The sequence below is a fragment of the Heptranchias perlo genome, chromosome 1 (genome assembly GCF_035084215.1).
Source record: "Heptranchias perlo isolate sHepPer1 chromosome 1, sHepPer1.hap1, whole genome shotgun sequence".
Lineage (NCBI taxonomy): Eukaryota > Metazoa > Chordata > Chondrichthyes > Hexanchiformes > Hexanchidae > Heptranchias > Heptranchias perlo.
The window spans coordinates 55,801,600-55,819,383 of record NC_090325.1 but is presented as its reverse complement, the minus strand read 5'-3'; the positions used below and the strand labels follow the sequence as shown (position 1 = coordinate 55,819,383).

The 17,784-nt window shown below is 41.4% G+C and overlaps 1 protein-coding gene across 3 annotated transcripts in view; it reads right to left on the bottom strand.

Moving 5' to 3' along the window:
• Window positions 1-13,789: 13,789 nt before the first annotated feature.
• Window positions 13,790-17,784, bottom strand: part of setbp1 (SET binding protein 1) — a 291,473-nt gene continuing 287,478 nt past the window's right edge. For all 3 annotated transcript variants that reach the window (XM_067985270.1, XM_067985278.1, XM_067985285.1), the window contains exon 5: window positions 13,790-17,271. In XM_067985270.1, the coding sequence (XP_067841371.1) occupies window positions 16,703-17,271 (569 nt within the window). In that variant the 3' untranslated portion in view covers window positions 13,790-16,702. The remainder of the gene's footprint in view (window positions 17,272-17,784) is intronic.

The window sequence follows — 17,784 nt, the reverse complement described above, 5'->3', positions numbered from 1 at the left end:
CCGAAATACTCCGCTATCGCATGAATGTTGGTGCTGTACATGGGTGCCCAATTAATCTCTGAGTGCTTCTCAGCCTTAACTGACCATACACGGACCGCTCCTCTTCACCTTTATGTCTTGGGAGTTTTTACGTCTCTGGTTAATTCTAATGCAGCACATTGAACGATCTCATCCGCTGCTCCGTGGAAACAAAATATTTTGTAATGTGATTAGTTCATTGCCTTCACCGATTTGTGTAATTCTGGCTAAACATTGAACAGAATGAGGTCCCTTTACACATTGCGATCGGGGGGTGGCGGGGCTGAATATTACATGGTGATCGGGGGGTGGCGGGGCTGAATATTACATGGCGATCGGGGGGTGGCGGGGCTGAATATTACATGGCGATCGGGGGGGGGGCTGAATATTACATGGCGATCAGGGGGTGGCGGGGCTGAATATTACATGGCGATCGGGGGGTGGCGGGGCTGAATATTACATGGCGATCGGGGGGTGGCGGGGCTGAATATTACATGGCGATCGGGGGGTGGCGGGGCTGAATATTACATGGCGATCGGGGGGTGGCGGGGCTGAATATTACATGGCGATCGGGGGGTGGCGGGGCTGAATATTACATGGCGATCGGGGGGTGGCGGGGCTGAATATTACATGGCGATCAGGGGGTGGCGGGGCTGAATATTACATGGCGATCGGGGGATGCTGGTGCTGTGAAGGCCAGGGACTCCTTGAGGGGCCTGGGGGGAGCATTCCTGCTCCTGCTCCTCCTGGCCCACACGGAGTTCAAAGAGACATTGCATCTCCCCAACCCCCAAACACAAACAGGGAATCCCCAGGCTTCTCATTGATCCCAACGCGATTGCACTGCAACCCCTTCACCCACTGACTGCCGGGCATCGTTCCCATGGGTTCCGGCTGCGGCCTCCTGCGGCCAAATTTGCGTTCCAGCCCACAGGCCAGGTATTGAATCTGGCCGGGCGTCGGACAGGAATCTGGGATGTGTATTCAAAAGAGGCCCTTGCCGTTAAGATCAGCATGACCTCCACGTCCCTGGCCTGTCTGGGTGTGTCGCCAGCTACCGGGCTTCCCCGCATGCCTCCCGCCCCACTCTCCCCCGCAAAATCAAGGCTAATGTCACCAAGGCCAGGCCAATGCCATTTGTTACCATTGTATGAATTTACTGATTATGATTATAATTTCATATGTCTAACTTGTGATATGAAGGAATATTTGTTTCTCTACTAAAGTGTCACCTTAGCTCAGTTGGCAGCACTCTTACCTCTGAGTCACAAGGTTGAGGTACAGATCAGCAGCAGGAACCGAGCTGATTTTTCTCAAATTTAGTCCAGGTTGCTGAATCCCATTTTAGCATCCCTATCAAAACCAGAGATTGCCTATGGGATCTCCCTGCTCAGAATGGTTCAGTTCCACAAAGGGCAGTATGCTTCTCAACTGAGTCACTGGGGGATGGCCATGCACTGACTTTGTGAAGAAGTGTGTGGCAAACCCATTTTTAGTTGAGCCGTGATGATGAAGTATTGCAGTATGACCTGAGGGAGCCGATCCCAGGGGGGGCATAATGGGGTGGAAGTGGACCACTGTAGCACTCCTGCTCCTCCAGGCCCCACAAAAAGTACCACCAACTAAGTCCTAAAATCAGCCTTCCTCAGAGGATAAGTCATGAAGTTCTCCCAAAAAACAAACTGGGGCTCCCCAGCTCACTCATTTTTATCTTTGACTCTTTCCTCTACTTCCTGAACTGCTCTCTCTAAATCTCTGGCACTGCAAGAGAATGACAACCGGAAGTGGGTCCTTTAGGGACTGCAGCTTCACTGAGACGAGAGTCACCTCAGTCATCTAAAGCTTCAGAGGAATCTTCCCAGCCACCCACCTCACATTATCACCTCGTTGAAGCAGTAGAATAGGAGCTAGAGCAGGTAAGGTAGCTGGCATGAAAGGCAGGCATGGTGCAGTTAGAGCGTGTGAAATCATTGGAAGCTTTCGATGACATTTGTTGTGTAAAGTAAAAATTGTTTCACCATATAGATGTCAGAGTTCATTTCTGTGAATATTTGCAACTTAGTGGACTTGGATGATGGCATATGACATCTGAGAGTGTGACATGTATTATGGACGCATGGAACAGAATCCTAGAGTCAGCTGTGGCTCAGTGATAGCACTCTCGCCTTTGAGTTAGAAGGTTCTGGGTTACTCCAAAGACTTGAGCACAAAGGAGAGATACAAAGAACAGCAAAGTGATAATGGGGGACATCAGCTATCCTAACATAGTCTGGGATAGTAATAGTGTAAAGGGCAAAGAGGGGGAGGAATTTCTGAAGTGTGTTCAGGAGAACTTTCTTAATCAGTATGTTTCCGGCCTAATGAGGAAGGAGGCATTTCTGGATCTGGTTCTGGGGAATGAGGAGGGGCAAGTGGAGCAAGTGTTAGTGGGGGAACATTTATAGAACAGTGATCATTTTATTATTCGTTCATGGGATGTGGGCGTCGCTGGCAAGGCCAGCATTTATTGTCCATCCCTAATTCCCCTTGAGAAGGTGGTGGTGAGCCGCCTTCTTGAACCGCTGCAGTCCGTGTGGTGAAGGTTCTCCCACAGTGCTGTTAGGTAGGGAGTTCCAGGACCATGACGGAACGGCGATATATTTCCAAGTCGGGATGGTGTGTGACTTGGAGGGGAACGTGCAGGTGGTGTTGTTCCCATGTGCTGCTGCCCAGGTCCTTCTAGGTAGTAGAGACCGCAGGTTTGGGAGGTGCTGTCGAAGAAGCCTTGGCGAGTTGCTGCAGTGCATCCTGTGGATGGTACACACTGCAGCCACTATGCGCCAGTGTAGAAGAGAGTGAATGTTTAGGGTGGTGGATGGGGTGCCAATCAAGCGGGCTGCTTTGTTCTGGATAATATCGAGCTTCTTGAGTGTTGTTGAAGCTGTACTCATCCAGGCAAGTGGAGAGTATTCCATCACACTCCTGACTTGTGCCTTGTAGATGATGGAAAGGCTTTGGGGAGTCAGGAGGTGAGTCACTCACCGCAGAATACCCAGCCTCTGACCTGCTCTTGTAGCCACAGTATTTATGTGGCTGGTCCAGTTAAGTTTCTGGTCAATGGTGACCCCCAGGATGTTGATTGTGGGGGATTCAGCGATGGTAATGCCATTGAACGTCAAGGGGAGGTGGTTAGACTTTCTCTTGTTGGAGATAGTCATTGCCTGGCACTTGTCTGGCACGAATGGTACTTGCCACTTATCAGCCCAAGCCTGGATGTTGTTAAAGTCTTGCTGCATGTGGGCACGGACTGCTTCATTAGTTCATAGTATCATAAGGTTTAGTTATGGAAAAGGACAAGGAGTAATCTAGAGTAAAAATACTTAATTGGAGGAGGGCCAATATCAGTGGGTTGAGAACGGAGTTTGCCCGGGTAAATTGGAATCAATGATTAGCAGGCAAAACTGTAATTGAACAACGGGCGGCCTTTAGAGAGGAGATGGTTTGGGTGAGGGGGAAAGGTAGGGCAACCAAAGCCAGGGCTCTCTGGATGATGAAAGAGATAGAGAGTAAGATGAAGCAGATAAAGGGGGCATATGACAGATGTCAGGTTGATAATACAAGTGAGAACCAGGCTGAATATAGAAAGTACAGAGGAGAAGTGAAAAAGGAAAAGAAGAGGGGCAAAGAGAGAGTATGAGAATAGACTGGTGTCTAACATAAAAGGGAATCCAAAAGCCTTCTATAGGAATATAAATAGTAAACGGGTAGCAAAAGGAGGGGTGGGACCGATTAGGGACCAAAAAGGAGATCTACGCATGGAGGCAGAGGGCATGGCTGAGGTACTAAATGAGTACTTTGCATCTGTCTTTACCAAGGAAGAAGATGCTGCTAAAGTCACAGTAAAAGAGGAAGTAGTTGAGATACTGGATGGGCTAAAAATTGATAAAGAGGAGGTTCTAGAAAGGCTGGCTATACTTAGTAGATAAGTCACTCGGTCCAGATGAGATGCAGCCTAGGTTGCTGAGGGAAGTAAGGGTGGAAATTGCAGAGGTGCTGGCCACAATCTTCCAATCCTCCTTAAGTATGGGGGTGGTGCCAGAGGACTGGAGAATTGGAGACTGGCTTAGTGCCAAACTTCCATTCTCAGGTATGTCATTTTAGACCCTGAAGTTTGTTGGGATATCGGCCTCACTCAGTGACCCCTGATCATCAAACTTGGCGTGAATCTGCTCCGTGTCCATGGGTTGTGTTTTGGAACGACTCTCTGTAAACACTCGGAGAGCGAAGTCGCCGTTTTTCTGGGGTTCTGCCGTTTTTCTGCTCCCCCCTCCCCCAGAGGAATTGTTGATTGCATTGAAGGTAAAATGTGTGAACGTGCTAGTAGTTATATTTTTAGCATCAGGCAAAGTGTCCAATCACTAGATATATACAATTAAAAAGATTGTTGGGAATGAGTATACTTCAGCTGAAAATGTTCTATAAATGCTTTCTGAAACGAGTGGCTTCCTTTTTCGTGATGATTCTTGAGTTGACTTCTTTCAATAAGGCTGTCAGATCCCATTCAGATCTACGGGCATCTGTCAGTTTGGGATGGTCAAACTGATCAAGTTATCTGTCTGCTGTTATATCGTGACAGCTGAGCCATATTCAGTTTGTGACAGGAAATGAAAGCTAACGCAACGTCTTTATGGTCTGATGTTACTTTTTATGCCTCTGTAATATGCATTTATTGTGAACCATATTATTGTTCTTTTATGTGTACACTTCTTGAATAAAGGTAGGTGAGGGTTTTTCCTCCAAAAATATTTAACATTGAAGCCCATGGGATTAAAGGAGCAGTGGCTGCGTGGATACATAATTGGCTAAGGGACAGAAAGCATTGTGGTGAGCGGTTGCTTTTCAGACTGGAAGGAAGTGGGCAGTGGTGTCCCCCAGGGGTCGGTGATGGGACCACTTCTCTTTTTGATATATATTAATGACCTGGTCTTGGGTATACAGGGCATAATTTCAAAGTTTGCCGATGACACGAAACTCAGAAATGTAGTAAAAAAATGAGAAGGATAGTAACAGACGTCAGGGGGACATAGCAGCTGAAATTTAATGCTGAGAAGTGTGAAGTGATGCATTTTGGTAGGAAGAATGAGGAGGGACAATATAAACTAAATGGTTCAATTTTAAAGGAGGTGCAGGAACAGAGAGACCTGGGGGTGTATGTACACAAGTCTTCAAAGGTGGCAGGACAAGTTGAGAAGGCTGTTAAAAAGACGTGCAGGATCCTTGGTTTATTAATAGAGGCATAGAGTACAAAAGCAAGGAAGTTATGATAAACCTTTATAAAAAACTGATTAGGCCTCAGCTGGAGTATTGTGTTCAATTCTGGGCACCACACTTTAGGAAGGATGTCAAGGCCTTAGAGAGGGTGCAGAAGAGATTTACTAGAATGGTAGTAGGGATGAGAGACTTCAGTTATGTGGAGAGACTGGAGAAGCTGAGGTTGTTCTCCTTAGAGTAGAGAAGGTTAAGGGGAGATTTAATAGAATTGTTCAAAATCATGAAGGGTTTTGACAGAGTAAACAAGGAGAAACTGTTTCCAGTGGCAGACTGTGTTTCCAGAGGACATAGATTTAAGGCAATTGGCAAAAGAAGCAGAGGTGACATGAGGAAAAAAAAAATTGTGAAGTGAGTTGTTATGACTTGGAATGCACTGTCTGAAAGGGCAGTGGAAGCAGATACAATAATAACTTTCAAAGGGGAATTGGATAAATACTTGAAGGGGAAAAATTTGCAGGGCTATGAGGAAAGAGCAGGGGAGTGGAACTAATTTGATGGCTCTTTCAAAGAGCTTGCACAGGCAAAATGGGCCAAATGGCTTCCTTCTGTGCTGTATCATTTGATGATTCTATTCTAACATTGCATAAGAGACTTCCATTAACTTACAGAACTTCCAAGCACAGAAATGAAGGCTGCCTGTCTGAGAATGTGTGCACAAGGTTGCTTATATTTGTCTCTTACGGCAATAGCTCTCAAATGTTTTTTGATTTGGCCCTACCAAGAGAAATTCTTATAACCTGAACTGTGAATTATGGATCCATTACAGGAGTTCTGGTGTCTTGGCCAACATTTCCCCCTGAACCAATAGTACTAAAACAAATGTAAACTGGTCATTTATCACATTGCTATTTGTGCCATGTTTGGCTCTTAAACAACAGTGACTGCACTTCAAAAGTAATTATTTGGCTTTGAAGCACTTTGGGACATCCTTAGGATGTAAAAGCATTATATAAATCCAAATTGTTTCTTTTCCTTTCCCTTAGTAGGTCTGGAAACAATTTTTGTTAAGCTTATAATGTGATTAGTTTTGCTTTCCCCTTCTGTGTGTTTCCTTCACTATTGTTGCTCTCATTCTCTGTCTTACTCCCCTCTCCTTTTCTTCTTTCTATATTGCTCCACTTTACTGTTCTCTGCTGAATTTGCTCTCCTCTTTCACTTCTGTCTCCATGACCCTCACTCTCTTCCCTTGTTTCCCTTCTCTCTCATTCTACCTCTTTGCTTCTCTTTCATCCTTCACTTCTTTTAACTGACAAAGGATCTTGTAGTGTCCCAAATCTCACTCAAAAGAAGACTAAATTATTTGTATGTAGAGAGACAGATGGGTAAATCTATGGAGATTCCATTCTGGGTACGCAGTCTCGCTCAATAGAAGAGTGAATTGGAGAATTGTGCATGGAGTTTAGTGCACCAATAACTGGAGATGATACTCCAAGTTGATGTCCTGTCAAGCGAGATTTCCATGTATTCCTTTCTCCATGCATACCTATCTTCAATCTGCTGCATGTTGCCTACCATCATCTTGGGCTTTAAAGAAAAAGCTCAGTGACAAAAATCAAATACATTGGTAAAGGAACATATAATAATAAAGGCTAATAATTTATGGTTTTCATTCATATATGGAAAGTGTCGTGGAATTTGATATTCAAACACCAGTAAAAACTCCAGAACGCCCTGCAATAGGAACATAGGAACAGCAATGGGCAATTCAGCCCCTCGAGCCTGTTCCGCCATTCAATGAGATCATGGCTGATCTGTATCCCAACTCCATTCACCCTTGGCTCCATATCCCTTAATATCCTTGGCTGGCAAAAATCTATCAATGTCAGATTTAAAGTTATTATTTGAGCTAGCATCTACTGCTTTTTGTGGGAACACTTCTACCACCCTGTGCGTGAAGAAGTGTTTCCTAACTTCTCTCCTGAATGGCCTGGCTCTGATTTTAAGGTTACTTCCCCTTGTCCTAGGCTCCCCCACCAGCGGAAAAATTTTCTATCTACCCTATCAATTCCTTTAAAAATCTCAATCAAATCACCCCTTAACCTTTATATTCCAGGGAATACAAGCCTAGTTGATGTAATCTTTTCTCATAATCTAACCCTTGGAGCCCTGGTAACATTCTGGTGAATCTGCGCTGCATTCCTACCAAGGCCAATATATCCTTTCTAAGGTATGGTGCCCAGAACTGTACACTGTACTCCAGATGTGGCCTAATCAGGGCTTTGTATGGCTGTACCAAAACTTCCCTTTATATTCTAACCCTCTAGTTATAAAGGCTAACATTATATTAACCTTTTTGATTATTTTTTGCACCTGAGTATTACATTTTAGTGATCTGTGTACATGGACCCCAAAATCTCTTTGGACCTCCACTGTTCCTAGCTTTCCACCATTTAAAAAACACTTGGATCTATCCTTTTTTGGTCCAAAATGGATGACCTCACACTTACCTGCGTTGAAATCCATCTGCCACAGTTTTGCCCACTCACTTAATCTATTAATGTCTCTTTGTAATTTTATGCTCCTGTTTACACTATTTACTATGCCACCAATCTTTGTGCCATCGGCAAACTTGGATAAAAACTGGATTTGGCTTATTCAGAAACCATGAATCAGGAGCTGCAATAATCCATCGGGTGTTGTGCTTTACATGGCATCACACATGTATTGTTATAAAACAGTATGGGTTCGATTTTAAAAGGGTGGTGGGATGGCCGCTGGGGCGGGGGGTGAGGGTCAATGGGCACGCGGCAAACCCAAATAATAAAAATTTACCATTCCCCAGGCGATCGCGACTTAATTGGCGCCCTTAACCTTGTTTCTGGGTTTGCCGTCCAAAAGCTGTGCAGTGGGCGGACTGCGCACCCACACGACAGGCCGTCAGCTGGAGTGTCTAGATTTAAAGGCCCATTGCTCCAATGGATTTTGCTGGATCAAAGAGCCAGAAGACCCAAAGGAGCAGCACAGGGGCAAGGCTGCTCCAAGATTCAGCGATGCCTCACTTCAGGTTCTACTGGATGTCCTCCTCAGGAGGAGGAGAGAACTATTTTACCTGGCTGACAGGAGGAAGCACCCTGCCTCTGCCACCAAGAAGGCCTGGCTCGAGGTAGCAGAGGAGGTCACCAGCAGCAGCAACATCTGCCGCACTTGGGTCCAGTGCAGGAAGCGCTTCAATGACCTAACTAGGTCAGAAAAAGTGAGTACATTTACTGATTCTCCTGCATTCCATGTTGTACATCACACCCCCCCCACCCCACCCCAAACTCATTCTGCACTGCCAACACTACTCCATCACATCACTCCTCACACCCACTTAAGGTTCACCCTCAACTTACCTTCACTTCCAGCACTTCCTCACCTCCCCATTTGTGACCCCACCACTACCACTCACCCCAATCCTGATCCAATGTGATGTCTCTGTCTCATACTCACCCTCTGATGCACCCCTTTCATGGTCAGCCTCACCCAAAACAATGCATTCATCAGCTGACCACTTAGCCATCACTCACTCACACGTCTGTAGTTTCTCCCCTTCTAATGTAAGGAATCTTACAACACCAGGTTATAGTCCAACAGTTTTATTTGAAAATCACAAGCTTTCGGAGGCTTTCTCCTCCGTCAGGTGAGTGTTGGATTCCTTGAAGGTTACCGCATTTATAGTCAGAGAACAATGCCTGGTGATTACAGATAATCTTTCCAGCTGCCCGTTGTCATGTCACGCTACACGGAACCCCATCAGCGAAAAAAAGCTACCTGTCCCCAATACAACGGGTCATTCTCTGTCCCTCTCTTCCCCTCGGATGTTTCTCTCTCTCTCTCTGTCTTTTGTTAGTTTGAGGGGGTCTGAAATGTTGGTAAATATGTGTAAACAGAACAATTCTGAGTGGAAACCAAGAATTTTCAGTCTAAACACAAAGATCACCCAGCCAAAAGTTTGTCCGAGAGAACTGAATGCCTTGCTGCAATAATTCACCTTTTATCCCCATCTGCCAAACAGGGATTTAAATGCCCAAATGGCTGCCGGCTGAAACACGACTCGTTCCCCATGGCGTGTTTCACACAGCATGGGAAACACGCTGAGGCAGCGCTGAAATTGCTTGCCTTCACTCTTAATTAGATTTATGCACATTTCAATTACTTTAATTACTTGTTTAAATATTGTCCTGCCGGCTTTAACTGCTGGCAGGACTTGTGGGTTTGGGAACAGCGCGCGCACCCAGATGACTCGGGGTCGTGCGCGTTTTTAGACGTGTTGGAGGTGCGATTTCTGCCCGCTCCTGGAAATCCCGATTTTCTTCACCTCCCCTGCTGTTCTGTTTTAAAATCGAGCCCTATATCTCTCAACTCACCATAAGGTCATGGGGGATCTGCTAGCAATATATTAAAAATGTTTTGATAGTCGTTTGATTCTCAACCATCATGCCCTGGCATCAAAGCTATTTTGTTTCTGCATAACTGAAATTTCTAATGTCCAAATTAAGGCTTGTAAGATAATAGGTACATAAAAATCATATATTTCACAACAACAAAATTAAGAGTAACTATAAAATTACCTTTTGTGTCTTTGCATGCCTGTGTCAATGTTTTTACATGAGGCCCATGTTTCTCTCCAAAATCCTGGGTTTAGACTTAATGGAAAACAAATGAAGAGAAATTGGAAGTTTTTTTGAGCAGAATTGTTTCAGATGAAAATGATGCTGCCAAATTCCAAGTCCTCCTCCCTCCCAACGCTACCAAAGTACTGTTCGGCCCCATTACCCCCTCCCCTCTTCAAAGCTGCTAAATGACAGGTACCTACCTCCAGACTGGTATATGTTGTCTACTGTCTTGTTGTGTATCCTAAGCTTTAAAAAAGGTAACAGATAAAATTAAGTACATAGGTATCAGAACAAAAATAGTATGCAAGGCCATAACAAGTCAGCACAGATTTGTTAAAGGATAATCGTGTTTGACTAACTTGATTGAGTTATTTGATAAAGTAACGGAGAGGGTTGATGAGGGTAGTGCGGTTGATGTTTGTATATGGACTTTCAAAAGGCATTTGATAAAGTGCCACATAATAGAGTAGTGGTGAATGGTTGTTTATCAGACTGAAGGGAAGTATACAGTGGTGTGCCCTAGAGGTCAGTATTGGGACCACTGCTCATTTTGATATATATTAATGACCTGCACTTCGGTATACAGGGTATAATTTCAAAGTTTTCAGATGACACAAAACTCAGAAATGTAGTAAACAATGTGAACGATAGTAATAGACTTCAGGAGGACATAGACAGTCTGGTGAAATGGGCAGACACATGCCAGATGAAATTTAATGCAGAGAGGTGTGAAGTGATGCATTTTGGTCAGAAGACTGAGGAGAGGCAATATAAACTAAATGGTACAATTTTAAAGGCGGTGCAGGAAAAGAGAGACCTGGGGGTGTACATACACAAATCTTTGAAGGTGGCTGGACAAGTTGAGAAGGCTGTTAAAAAAGCATAGGGGATCCTAGGCTTTAGTAATAGAGGCATTGAGTACAAAAGCAAGGAAGTTATGCTAAACCTTTATAAAAAACTGGTGAGGCCTCAGCTGGAGTATTGTGTTCAATTCTGGGCACCACACTTTAGGAAGGATGTCATGGCCCTAGAGAGGGTGCAGAAGAGATTTACTAGAATCGTGCCAGAGATTAGGGACTTCAGTTATGTGGAGAGACTGGAGAAGCTGGGGTTGTTCTCCTTAGAACAGAGAAGGTTATGGGGAGATTTAATAGAGTTGTTCAAAATTATGAACGGTTTTGACAGAGTAAATAAGGAGAAACTGTTTCCAGTGGCAGAAGGGTCGGTAACCAGAGGACACAGATTTAAGGTGATCGGCAAAAGAGCCAGAGGCAACATGAGGAAAAAAATTTTTACGCAGCGAGTTGTAATGATCTGGAATGCACTGCCTGAAAGGGTGGTGGAAGCAGATTCAATGGTAACTTTCAAAAGGGAATTGGATAAATACTTGAAGGGAAAAAATATACAGGGCTATGGGGAAAGAGCAGGGGAATTGGACTAATTGGAAAGCTCTATCGAGCCAGCACAGGCACGATAGGCTGAATGGTCTCCTCCTGTGCTGTGCCTACTATGATACAATGATTTAGTTACCTCAACTATTCTGTATAACAAAGCATTCCAAGCTCCAACAACCACATTAAGCTATTTTTCCTACTCTCTCTCCTCAGTGGCAATTTTAAATTGATATCCTCCCTTGTCGCTAATGCCCTAGCCAGAAGAGTCTGTCCCTATTCATCCTATCAAAACCCCCCATAATTTTTTTAAAAAACCTCAATTAAATCAAAGCCATGCCCATACAAAGAAATGAGGCCTCCTTAATTGATGATAACAAGAGTAAAGGAGACTGCACTGGGAGTGGTTATATGCCTCATTTTAAATCACTGCACCAAACATAAAAAAATGAACATATATACTGTTTAAGAGCTTTGCAATCATTCAGAATTCCATCTTTAATTATGGTAAGAATATTTGTACTTTACTCAAATGAGCACCAAGCGCTTGGATTGCCCGGGAATCCATTAATTCAGGTACGTCGACTGACTTCAATACAATTACATCTCTTCCTTCTGCAAAAAATTTGGGTTGTGTAAAAGTATTAATTATTCTTCAGAACCTGTTCAGAATTCTGAAATAAAAACAGAAAATGCTGGAAATACTCAGCAATTCACAGGCAGCATCTGTGAAGAAAGAAACAGAGTTAATGTTTCAGGTCGATGACCTTTCGTCAGAACTGGAAGAAGTTGAAGATTAAACAGTTTTTAAGCAAGTACAGAACCAGGCAAAAGCATTTTGCTTCTGTTCAGAATTCTGGTCTCAGCAATCTACATTTCAGGCCAAGTTGTCTTCAGTCCTTTTTATTTCAGGTCAATGTTTTTCTTTTGATAAGATGTTCTACTGACAAAGGTACACGGACATCTCTGTCTTCATATCACAGCTTTAACCTGACCAGTCAACGAATAAGTGCCTTAGTGGGAAGTATCAACATATTAGTCACAAAGTCCTCAAATATCTTGGTCCGAGCCTGATGAACACGTTCCATCTCCAAGCTTATATCATGTCATCTGCTGCAGATCAGACATGGTTTGCTGAATAAAGTGCAGTAGGATCAATCCACTATTCAATCTACTTCACACTCAGTTGCCAAAATCTAGATTATTCCAACGATATTAGTTATTAAGTATACCAACAAGCTCCCATTTCCAGGCATCCCTATTAAGCGGGGCAGCTTGTCATGCCACTGCAGTTCTGTTAAATTATTGCTCTGTTCTCCTATTTAGGTCTCCACCATGTTGATTCATTTTGCAAAATTTGCTTTGCTTCTAATATCCCCTTATTCATGATAGCTAGTATTTTGGAGATTATGTGAAAGCAAAAAATACCTATCAAGATAATAGGCAGGCTTGATAGATTTGTCTATCTCAACGGTGTGCAAAGAATGGTGGCTGGTGGTCAGAAACTTCAAACTATTATGTTTACTATTTCTGCAGGCTATAATAATACATTTCCAGTATATAAAATTAATTATTAAACATTCTAAAAATAATTATTACATTTATTTAGCAAATGCAGAGACTAATTCAAAGAGCTGCAATTTCATTTCCTCCTTTCAAAACCTCACATATGGTTCAATCGCATACATGAAAAAGATTAATGGTTCATACAATTTTCTACAAATATAGGTTAATATTTTCTAGCTTTGTTAGTAGAACCCACCTTACCTCCAATCATTCTGAACCGGAAGCACTTAAAGGAGTCAAAAACTGTAGCAGGTTACTGAAGTCACTTCAACTGGGGAGTGAACAGGGCAGCAGAATTGGTTTTGGATTTCTCTAGCAAAGAGCTGGCACAGACACAATGGGCTGAATGGCTTTCTGTGTTATAAACCTCTATGGTTCTGACTACTTCAGAAGTGGAAATTAATCACTGCAGTATTCAAGTATCTTGGATATGTGCAGACTTACTAAATCCATAAAAAAACTGCATTGCAGCAGATAGTGTAAGACTGGAGACAGTTTCTTAGGGAGGTGTCATTCTCAAATTATTTTCCACAATTCAAACCTAAATGCAGTGCGGGAGTAGGTTTAATGGAAATATTTGAGAACGTGTCTTTTTAAAAAATGTATTAATCCAGTTTTTACGAAATGTATTAATCCAACTATGTTTTCAAATGGCTCAACATCTGCCTTGAAGCTCAGTATATAGGTTGGGTGGCCAAATAACACTCACATTGGTGTATCATTCCAGGTTCTTTAGTCATTGAAACTGGCATGAAGATTTTACAGTATTATAGCAAGGGATGACTAGCTGGTAGGGTTTTAATATGGAAATTGGGTCTGGAATCTTCCAAGTAGGAGATGCAACGACTCTTCAATAATGTGCAAGAGCAGATCAAGCTGTATGGACAAAGATGACATTCTCAATCCAGGTTTGTTGGTTTTGATTAAGTTTCTTTATTTTCACACAATGAATAACATATGAACAGATTACTTTTCAGTAAGTGCTCTATTGCTAACCTGATTTCGGCAGCAAAACAATGAGCTTCTTTCAGAAAAAAAGTTTTAAAAACCAACAACTATATGTAGAAGCATGACAATCAGCATGCCAAATACATAAGCGCCAATCAACAGCAGTTCATATCTATTCAATGTACAAAAATGCTTCATGAATAAAAACTGTTACAAAAAACATTTCAAACAACAATGTACAAGTTTGCTCTATGTTTAATTAGAATACAAATATAATATTTGTCTAAAATGTGTACATACAGTCAAGTATAATAACATGCAAATACACTCTAAAAAAGGTTTAAAAACACTATGAATACAGACTAAAATAAGCCAGCACTATGGAAAAGGATCTTGTGCCCCATGTTTAAAGGTACATTTTTGAAACTTCATTTGTAGTCGTATCAATTTTCGGCAAGAAATTGCTCTTTTTTCTAAAAAAAAGCAGAGTGAAAACAAAACACTGGGATTTGACCAGGACACCCGTGTAGACACATTTGGCAGCTCTTTCAATGTCTCTGTATTGTTTTAGTGTTGCAACCTTGGCAGGCTTTTCACTAGATATGATACAATACATTATTTCACATCAGCACTATACCGTGCTTTATCAGACCCAAAATTTACTGTACCTCCATGCTGATTACATTTGTTAATGCTGTGGTCCATTTGAAACAATTATGTTATTGTCATTTTAATGGTTTTGCTTTTGTGACACTACATACCAAATTTTAAAGGCAAGGGTTACTTTTAAAACTTGTATATTATAGAATATATGAATTCCCCCCTCCCCCAGTCCAACTTCAATTAGCCCCATTCTCAAACCCCAGTTGCATTAAAACAAGTGTTTGGCATCAAAATGAATTATTAAACTTGATTGAAAAACAGTTAAAATGACAATTACACAGACAAGATGATTCAGACAGTTTGAACCCATGCAGGTCAAAGATGTGTAATTACATTATATACAACAGGCTATTGTTTTTGACTGAATTAAGGCTGCCATGATATAAACATTTTGCCTAAATATAACTGCAGTCACAATTACTCATTTGAAAAATAATTGAAAATATGTTTTGGATTATCTTCATAAGAACACTTAATTTCTTTTTGCATAAGGGGAAATTAAATACAGAAATTCAAAAGCTTAAGGTAATAGTTTTCATTGATTCTCCAGAAAGAAAGAAAAAAGCACAATTACCAGGATACAAGACAATCACAACTCTGGGGATACATTAAAACAGCCAAGTCTTTGATATTAAGTATTTGATTATTTGCATACAATAGTTTGGGAAATAGTGAGATACAACTGACACTGTTAACTGGGACATGGTTAAAAGAGACATTCCTTGATAGCAGAATTTTTTCTTAATCACTGATTGACTCAGTTCTTAAATGATGATTGATGGATGGGGTTTACCATTTAACAAGGATGATTGGATAAATAGGATAATTTCTATTATCAGGGCATCCCAATTAACAGGCTTCAGTTGTACCACTGAATGGTGACAGTTCTGTTAGTTATAAATTCTAATGTATAATTTTCTGCATTGTCTCAAAGCCAATATTTCAGATATTTCTATTTTGTTTGCATGTGTTCAGGGGTGAGGATTAATTCTAAAGTAATACTGTGAGCAAATTTGGGACGTTTCTTACAGTGTAAATTTTGTAATTTTGTTGAACTGTCACTGAAGTATTGCATGAATAAGCATGCTGTGGAATTTATATAATTGTGGAAAATATATATTTTTAAATCTTTGTTAACATCTATTTACTTTGGAAAACTGTAAGGCCATACAGGAGGGCACACAATGTTATATTTTTAAATGATCTAGATTACAACATCAATTCCTACCTTTACAGAAAGTCACTTGTGAACTTAATTGCTCAAATTTTAGTGACAAGTGCGGGAGTTGGAGATCAATTATTACATTTTTTAAAAAAAATTGAAATGTAATTCTCGTCATTGAAAGAGTAATTTGATTGAAACTATTTTTTACTGTTTTGTATGATATTGCTTCTCAAAGGAAATGCTCAGTGATAAAAGTGTAGGTGTAAATAAGGAATCCAGCTGATCCCTTGAGAAGTTCAAGCTGAATCTATTCTGCGCTTTGCACCTCTTTCAGATCCATTATTTCTGATTAATGTCACTTTTTGACAGGGTTGTCCATCAAGGCGGGAAAATTTATTTTTACTACATAAAATAAACCTGGGACACTTATCGATTGAAAATGCCCTTTAATGACTTTGTTTTTCTATTTCTGCTGAGTTATCAAGAGCATATGTTGAACTGAAGCAGAAAGTGCTTTATGTGGATAACACTTTTGCATTTAAGGCTCTGTGAGTACAGTATTGCCTGAATGACGGCAAGATTATTTTAAAATTTGTTTGTTTCTCCTTTAATCGACTAGTATATATTGATTATAAATCCAGTATACAAGAAACACTGTTGCAAGCGTAATGTTATTGCTGCCTGCCTTCCCAATGAACATTTCATTAATACATTCTTCTAACAGGCTGCCAAAAGTACTTGTACTAACTTACCCTTTTATATGCCAATACATGTTGCCCACTTCGCAAATAATGGGTCCGTGGATAGAGCGCAGTTAACAGGGAGAAGGAATGTTTGTACAAAATTGTGAAGCTGAATTGACATATTACAATACCAGACATTGACAGGAGAGTCTGATATTCGTAATGCAGTGAATGCTGGAATGAGGCCATCACTTTCATATGGTGGATTGTGAGAGAAAATGGTTATTATTTTAAAATTATCCAACATCCGAGTCTCAGTCATTCCCTTCTCATTCACCAAGTAACATTAAAGTGCAGGAAGTATCAGTGATTGGAGGCTGTAGATTGGTAGCTGGTGGCAGAGATGTTCAAACTGTTGTACCTTTTAGAATTCGTGGTGATTGCCTCTTTTTCATTTTCTTTGGACTTCCTATGTCTTTTCACTTTTTGCCCAACTTCCTCTTTCTGCTTTCTCTTGGTGCCTTTTTCTGACTTAGGCTCCTGTTGCTGTACCATGCATATTACAGCTTCAATTGTGTCCATGATTGTGTCCTGACTGGCTGAGGCCAGCATCTCGGGGGCTAAACTGTACCTCAGACCTCGTTTGCTGGGAAGATCCACACACTTCTCCAGTACTGGCATCTGGTCTGTGAAGTCATCATCTGGCTGCACAGGGTGCTTTCTTGGACGGCCTCTCCTCTTTTTCACTATATTGTTGCCAGTCTTTGACTGCCTTTGCAGCCTTTTGGCTTTCAGGATCTTGTTGACATGGTCCAAGTTCTTTTTTGTTGCGAGAATTTTGTCATAATTGCACATCTTCCTGACTTCACACTGAATAGCTTCAATTTCTCTCCTCTTCAGCTTTCTCCTTGGTGAAGAACTGAGACTTTGCACTGAATGCAGAGAAAAAAAAGGAATATTTTTAAATCACCAGATGTACATGATCACTTAATTAGTTTCACAGTATGAAACTATATACTGTCCAATGCCAGATTGATGTTAAAATGGTTTAAAGATGCTTTTGAAGTTACAGACAGCTTAATATTTGAAGTACCTTTTGACCACTGGTGAAACTCAGCTAGATAACTTGCTCAGGAAATAGAATACAGCTTCCACTACCTAAAGTGAAACTTTTTTTGATCACTGAACTTCCGTTGCCACAAACTGTTTTTAATTTGTCCTCAAGAATATGAACATAAAAAAACCTGGTCTTAATGAAAAACGGCTTAGAGAAGGGCAAACGGTTAAGGTTGGAGTTATCTCTCTATGTGGGTCTACAATACATGCATCAAATGTTAAGATGATCAGGATCAGATTTTATTGAATACCTACATTAAAATATCAAATAAATGCTTGAAGCAACTGTGTTTGAGATGGGTTTAGTTTCTTTGACAGACCAAAAGCTA